The 7,747-nt window shown below is 39.1% G+C and overlaps 1 protein-coding gene across 2 annotated transcripts in view; it reads right to left on the bottom strand.

The window, feature by feature from the left end:
• The window catches only part of LOC106943324 (histone-binding protein RBBP7-like), a 13,771-nt gene extending 6,360 nt beyond the window's left edge, over positions 1 to 7,411 (bottom strand). Inside the window, exons 1-5 of one of the 2 annotated variants that reach the window (XM_015026633.1) lie at positions 7,275 to 7,411; positions 3,821 to 3,965; positions 2,784 to 2,929; positions 321 to 497; positions 121 to 236 (exon numbers count right to left, since the gene is read on the bottom strand). In XM_015026633.1, coding sequence (XP_014882119.1) covers positions 121 to 236; positions 321 to 497; positions 2,784 to 2,929; positions 3,821 to 3,965; positions 7,275 to 7,290 — 600 coding nt within the window. In that variant the 5' untranslated portion in view covers positions 7,291 to 7,411. The remainder of the gene's footprint in view (positions 1 to 120; positions 237 to 320; positions 498 to 2,783; positions 2,930 to 3,820; positions 3,966 to 7,274) is intronic. The other variant, XM_015026634.1, reaches the window with a different exon arrangement.
• Positions 7,412 to 7,747: the final 336 nt, after the last annotated feature.

Here is a 7,747-nt window from a genome sequence, read left to right as displayed (position 1 = left end):
ACAAGCAACACTTAGCCTGGCGGTGGGGCTAGTAAAGCATGGCGGGCTGCCAGGCTTATAATGCACTGGGGGAAACCCTGGAGAGAGCAGAGCACTATTAGTGTTCCTTCAGCCACTTACATGGTCATCAGAGGCACTGAGCAGGTTCCCACTGAGGTTTGGATTCCATGAAAGGCCGTAACCTTCTTTCTGGTGACCTTTGAGCCTCAGGTCAGGACTGCACTCCCCACTGGGATCTGAAATAATAATATTCATATTCATAATTTATGATCACTCCAGTTCCTAAATAGTCGATAGGCAAAAGTTCCATCTTGACTCACCTGGCTTTGATGGGTGCTTGGTGTAGTCAAAGACCAGAACGTCAGATGTGGGAGTTTTGGTGGCAATAATGCAGGGATTCTGGGGCATGTAGCGTGCTCGGTTCACCTCTCCTTCATGGTTAATCTTGATCTCAATCTCTATTTTCCCACTCACTGAGCCAAACCCACCAAACTCTGACAACACACAGGCCCAACACTGAAAGCACTAGAGTCTGATAAAACACTGAACAGCTGCATATAAAACATCACCTGTGGCCAGTTACAGCGTAATAGAAGAACTACAGTACCGTTTGGTTCTGGTATTAGAAACATAATGCTCCAACCCTGGCTACGGCCAGTAGCATCACTGGATATTTGCTTCTCATCATACATACTGTACCTGTTATTTACACAGAGGCCATGAACACCCCACCCCTACACACAGCAGAATCTCCAACAACATACCTGCTGGAAGATAAAAAAATAAAATAAAATAAAAAACAAAGTTTCAACATGCTAAGTGAATATAATTTATGTATGTGGTTTAGAATGGCATTCATAATGCTAAATCTATGTGTGTAAGATCTACACACACAGACAAAATTGCTGGTACCTCTGTTAATGACCAAAAAGCAACAATGCAGGGTTTCCCTCAGTGTATTATAGGCCTGGCAGCCCACCATGCTTTGCTAGCCCTGCCGCCAGGCTAAGCATTTCTTGTGTATGTTTTTAGGAAAATAATAATAATAATAATAATTAATAATAAAAAAACAAAAATGTTTTTTTTTTTTTCCTTCTGCAATCTAAGCCGGATTGCAAGCATCTCTGTTGCTCTGAGTGCTTCACTGGCGGAGCAGATTTATTCCTAAATTCCTAAAATATAAGTTTAGAGAAGATAGGTTTATAGTTTATGCATTTAAAGCCGGACCAATCACACCGCTGGTACCTCTGTGCGTTGCCTCGCACGCTGCAGCAGCTGGATGACTTAAGTTTACCTCAGCGCGGATCCACGCCTCCTTTCACTCAGACTGGACTCAGGCTGACCTGTATGGATATTTACATCAACCCCCTGTGAGGAATTATGATTCTTTCCAGAGCTTTTGATCAAGGTAGGAGTTTAAACCCCACCGCGTTAGCTCTGGTTGCGCAGCTCTATGTGAACCGCAGGAATAACTTGTAGAGAATGATTTATATTTGTGGACAAAGAATTTTGTGCGGCTTTTCCATTTCAACACGCTGCCCAGTGCCCGGCTCTGTCTGCGCTGATAAAGTTTATGTATGTGTTCCCGGTTGGTCGGAGCGTTAGTGGTTAACGAACCAGCACTAACTTCATCATGCAGGTTCAGCCTGGTGAGGAGCTTTCGCGCTTGCTGCCTCGCAGTCACGCATGACGCTGGTTTTATATTATTTTATTAGTAGAATTATTTTTATGGTTAAACGATGCATCAAACCATATCAAATGCTTTGTCCATTTAATCAGCCAGAGTTAATGTGCGCGGCCGCGCGGAGATCTGAGAAACTCGTCCCATAAACTCGTCCAACCAAAATAGTTTCTTGTTAAAAACTCAACAGACATGAAATGGAAGAGCCACTAAAGCGACATTAGCAGCATTGAATTAAATCTCCCGTTTGTTGCGCATCTCTGCGCAGTGCAGCGGATTTGACTCACCATGCAGGGCCAGTCCAAGGCTGCATGAGGCCTGGAGCAGAATTTGACTTGTGGGCCCCTCTTCATGCTAAAAACATCAGTACCACTTATAGCTTCTGTGTTAAATTTAGTGAAATCTGGGAGAGGGGGGAGTAGTTTAATTGGCCAACCTAAAAATCAATAAGTTATAATAGCTGTTTACTCATTTGTATTAACAAACAGAGCTCAAACTCAAAGATTAAACTCATAGCATCAGATTGTAGATATGGTAACAATTTAACTATGAATATAGTTCTTTGAACTTTTACAAAGTAAACTTGCTAGCTCCTTAAAATCTTACATATAAATGTTAAACAATTTAAAATCTTTTAATTTATGTGTGTTGAAAACATTAAATCAAATTTAGCAGCATTGATCATCTCAATAAACAAGTGTTACATTCATGTATCTGTGGTCTGTGTTAACATATTAGGATTTATGGGCCCTGAAGCCCTGGGGGCCTTATGGAGATGCTGACTTAATTTGGATTAAACTTAACATCTTTTAATACAAAAACACGGTGGACCGCCTCGGCGCCCTGACCACCGGGCTTAGCAAGTTTTCTGGAGAAAACCCTGCAATGGTTACAGAAATAACTTGAAATGAAAATGAACCAATGAAAATCAGATCAAATCTATTGAGGTTTGTGGTCAGAATGTCACAAAATGTGGTAAAGTTTGAAGTGGTATGAATACTTTGGCCATGGACAGTTAGAAATTTTAGTCATTAAAATTTTGATTTTGTTCATAGAAAATAGTTTTGTTGCTATGAAATTGCAAGATGATCTGTGTACTAACCTCCTTTTTCACTATCGTAGTGTGATGCATCAAACTGGGCGTCGTCATTTGGTACCTGGACACTGGCTATTACAAGATGGTTTTGCTCATCTGATGTGTGGGTCCCCAGAACCAGACGGTGGACTGTGTAGTCCTTCCCCTCTGGTCTAAGCATGCATTTTTCACAAAGAAAAGATAAGGAGAATCAATGCTAGTTTCAAACATCCCAGAAAAACTGCTTGTAAAAGAAAAACTGTATTTTATAAAGATGTTAGACATGAACATGAAGTAAATATATCCTGACTTTGATTCTTCAGAACCACTCTAAGACTAGAGATGAACCTCACACATAAACACTGTTCAGATTAAGGCCTAGCAGAGACTGGACTTCCTGTAGTAACGTCATCATTCACAACTTCTTCTGCTCGCTGATTAGCCCGTTTAAAATTCTACCAGATATGACCATGTACAGGGCAGAAAGTCCAGACTGTGCTGGGAGTGAGAATTATTTCAAGCAGAATTGTGGAGGAAGGCAGTGGGCCAGGCTAGGGCAGCAGGGAAACTGTACATCAATGGGAGAAAGGCACAGGGTTTCTCTTTCAAAACTCTGGGTTCAGGTTTCCCTTCTTGCTGTTGTAGTTGTAAGATCACTGGATTTATGCCCAAAGTTCTTTGGAGGTGTGGAGGTGTTTCACTTGACCATTAAGTTCCAGACAATTACCTGCCAATAGGTTTCTCTGTATTGTTCTGGGATGACAGTAACTGGAAAAAGCATGTACCATATTGTCTCCGTGTTGTACTTTTTATAGCCTTTTGATGTCAGAGGATTACTGGCTTGTGAAATGTCACAAGGGGAAAACCATCAACAATAATCTAAGAGAATAAAATGTCATTACCAGTCAGTCTCCAGGAGGACAATTTTGTGCTTACCAAAGAAAAAGCAGCTGCCTCATTACCAGACAGAGATGCAAACTGGTTGATTTTTCCAGATCAGCGGTGCATCAGGCATGTCCATGTCACCATTACTGAGACTTTATTACAGAAACAATTGTAATTACCTGTTGACATCTGGAAGCCACTGCACAGTCAGACTGGGCCACTCCAGGGCATGGGTCATCACCAGGTCATACAGAAATGGAGTGTTCCTCTTCCAGATCTTGTATTCTTCATTGATGACCCTTTCTTCCACTGCATCATCGTACACTGAAGAAGAACAGCAAGGGATAAGTTAAATGTATGAACACAAGTAATCAGAAATATTTGGCTTACCTTTTCATCCTTAATTAATATTTTCTCAGAGTTAGTTTATCATGATCAGAAACTTCTATTTCTATGGTTATAAACTGGCTTTAATTAAGATGTCTTCATTACTGGGACTGTTTCTACTGAAGTATCTTGCACACCACTTTAAGAACACCTTTGCACTTTATTAAAATCACCTTAACTAGCATTTTATTCAGCACTGTACTTTAACTGTAGATTTACATATCAATAACAATTTGCATGCAAGAATTTGTAACTATTTATTGAATATTTGAGTATTTTAATAAGTAGCATTTTGTTCCAGGCTGCGCATAACCAACCACCCCGCTTCAATTAGAAGTTGGGGTTGGCTGGCCATAAAGAGGAAAGAATTGGTCCTCAGAGCAAATAATGTCCACTGTTCGGTGAAACTTAGGCACCGGTTTGTGTAGAGTCTGGTGGCAAAATTTACCACTAGACTTCTACCAGGTAAATGTGAGTGCAAAAAAGTGACTTGAAGTTGTTAAAATGTAGTTACTATGATTGGTCTTTTACCATTTAAATGATCTTAGTTTGGCATGTTGCTCTAGATTCTGTAAGCCTTCAGTTTTAAACCCATTTAATGTTCAGGATCTGTCACCTCCTCCATGATATGATCCAATATTTTCATTTTCAATCTGGTATTTTGCATTTGACTTGGAGTGGCATGTAGTGGCTGGTCAATAAATCAGTTTATCAAATTTTCTGTTTTGTACAATAGAACTTTTTAAAACCAGGGTTTTATTCTCACCAATGTACTACTTGTGTTTCCATAATTCAGTGATGTTAGCCATCCATGCTTTTCAATCTTGTTTGATAAGCGTGTTTTACAGCTTCCATTTATTTGGACTTCAGGACAACTCACAGAAGGCAGGATTTTTAAAAAGTCAGTTTTTGAAACTATATTTAACATTTAAATATATTTTAGATTACATTTAATTTGCTTTTTTTTCTATCATTTGTTGAGAAAGTGAGAAAAAAAACTTAAAATTGAAGATTTTATTTTTAAGCCATATTAGCCAGCTGTAGAGCAAGCAACAGCAGACAATCATTTGTGTTGTTGACTTTACAACAATTCCTCATACTGAGTAGGCATGTAGTGACAGTGCAGAGGAAAAACTCTTTTAACAGGAAGTAACCTCCAGCAGAACCACATCTGCTCTCACAAAGCAGAACAACTGTCTACTGTTTTGCCAAACAAGGAAGTGACATTTTTTAATTAGATATTTTTCTAAACAAAGGCTGAGTTCTCCCCCTACTTTTTGGTTTTGCTCCAGTTATGGAAAATTCAAATACTGACATTGTGATTAATCATAATTTTGCTCTCAACTGGATGAAACTGGCAACCTTCAAAAAATGCTGCAGTATAGAAATGGTATTGAGTATTTTGCTTCATATAGGTATAGAAACGTTACCATTGTGACAACCACAATCACATCAAAAATTTGTCAGCAATTCATCCATGCACCTTTAATGTTTTCATGCCCTCCCACATGTTTGAAATACAGATAATCTAGTTTTCTCTCAAAACTTGAATTTGTGAATCACAGTGCAAGTAATGCTTAGATAATTACAACCTATTTATAATGGAAAGGTTATCCACATAAACATCAGTCATAAATTTGTATTCATTTATTAAAAAATATATTGCACATTATCACTCAATACCATGGACTAGAAAGGAGATGTTAAGCAAACATGTGCATGTGTATTTGCAGTTCTGTGTTCAACTGTTCTTCCTAAGCTACATGAAAGTAAAGAAACAGGTCTGATTTGTCTTTATGACAAAGACCAACAGATTTCTTTTTATTTATATTTCATGTTTTTAGGTACTCATTAGGTGCCATTTATCTTGATTGGCATAAAGGTTAACTTATTAACCTTTAACCTAATAAGGATATGATTTTTAAAATCATAAAACATCCATTTATTGATAAATTAATAATATATTTTTCTCTTTGTTTATATGATTTCAAAGTAAAATACTCTCAAATCTACAAACACTACATCAGTGATCTCAAACTGCAGTCCTGAATTACCAGAGTCCTGCCACCTTTAGATGTGTCCCTTGTCCTACACACTGGAATTAAATGGTGAAACTTCCTCCATAGCATGGAGTCAAGCTCCACAGAGCTCTGCTATTGAGCTCATCAGAGCCAGGTGTGCTGAAGCAGAGACAAGTTACCAGACACCGGCCCTTTGAGACCACTGCATTAGATCCTGTGAATAATAAATACAGTTTTTTGTTGTTGTCTATTTTGCCAAACTTCTGTTTCTTTAAACTTTTCTCTTTCACAATGTGAGATGGACAGACTATCAGTCCAACACTTTAGCAATGAGCTGTTGCAACACAACATCACAGACTTGGGAACAAGAAAACCACAAGCAATTTCCCCTTGGGGATTAATAAAGCATATTCTGTAGGAACCAGTTATACTCTTAAATATAGATAACAGATAAGTGATGCTTTTCTATACACTAGTAAATTTATTTTCTGTTTGTGTGGGGTTTTTTTTGTAAGTTCTTGTCTAAAGTTTGTCTCCTCTAACCCCTTGCATTTAGTAATTCTGTATACATGTGCCTATATTGCAAAAACGATTCAGGGAGATCTTCAACTAACAACTGTGACGTCTCCCAGTGACGTACATAGAATGCAGAAGCTTGTCAGTTGAAGAAGAGTTTATCCCGTTTATGGGGAAAAAGGTGACTGTGGTCTGTTGTTTTATCGGTAAGATAATACATCTAAAGTGAGTTTGGCTGATTTAACGCAAATATCTGGCTGGTAATTCCAAAAAGTGCTCGCAAGAGAGTTTTACAACCAATAAGTGTCCAAGATTTCCATATTCTTGGACTCTTTTGTCCCACGCATCTATCTGATACGGCAGGTCTCGTTGTAAGGTTTTTATTTTAGTCATTTCGCCATAGACACCTTATTTTTCACTTTTTAGTTGCAATATTGCTACAAACTTTGTACAATCTACTCGAGTTTCAGGGTTTTCTTCACCATGCTTAATCACCTGGAATGCAGAAGGCCTTTTGTGGAAACCTTGACAGAAGTTCTTGAACATAACATAAGCTCCACCAGCACGCAGTCTAAGACCAGAAAGCATGACTGCGCTTCACTGAGCTAGCACAAGATGCTAACCATAAAGCCCGACAAATCCGCACAAAGCGATACATAAAAGAAAACTAAACCTTTGCCCACATGCTACAGAGTTGTATTTAACCTACCCTCCTTTTCAGCCATGTCCCAAACCTCGCAATGACACAATGGTCAAAAACAAAGGAAGTCGCAAACTGCTACTTCTTAGCAGATCCCTGGCTAGTTGTCGGAGCTGAGCGTCATCAATGGGTCTGCACCATTTACACGCCTCTGTAGCAGAGCGCCGAGTGGGCGGGGCTTTATGTATGCCGCCGGATTTCCCGCCGGATCCAGCACTGCTAGATAAAAGGACATACCTTCATAGACATAATATAAGAGTAGACCCCGCATTGGCTGCTCTGGCGCAGGAAATACGGTGGCCATCTTGGAGCGGTCGTCCTCCTACTTTGCACAACCAAAACAGCATAAGATTCCTCAGCACTGCGGGATATTGTTGTTCGGATCGACGGACTATTGATATGAGGGCTCAACAGACAACATTTCAAAAGTAAGATGGACATATTATTGTGCATTTTTTGTTATTAGAATATTACTTTACTGT

Source organism: Poecilia latipinna, unplaced genomic scaffold (assembly GCF_001443285.1).
Source record: "Poecilia latipinna isolate Pla-1442-1.1 unplaced genomic scaffold, P_latipinna-1.0 Scaffold5149, whole genome shotgun sequence".
Taxonomy (NCBI): domain Eukaryota; kingdom Metazoa; phylum Chordata; class Actinopteri; order Cyprinodontiformes; family Poeciliidae; genus Poecilia; species Poecilia latipinna.
The sequence above is the reverse complement of the archived record's forward strand: the minus strand, read 5'-3'. Positions and strand labels throughout refer to the sequence as shown.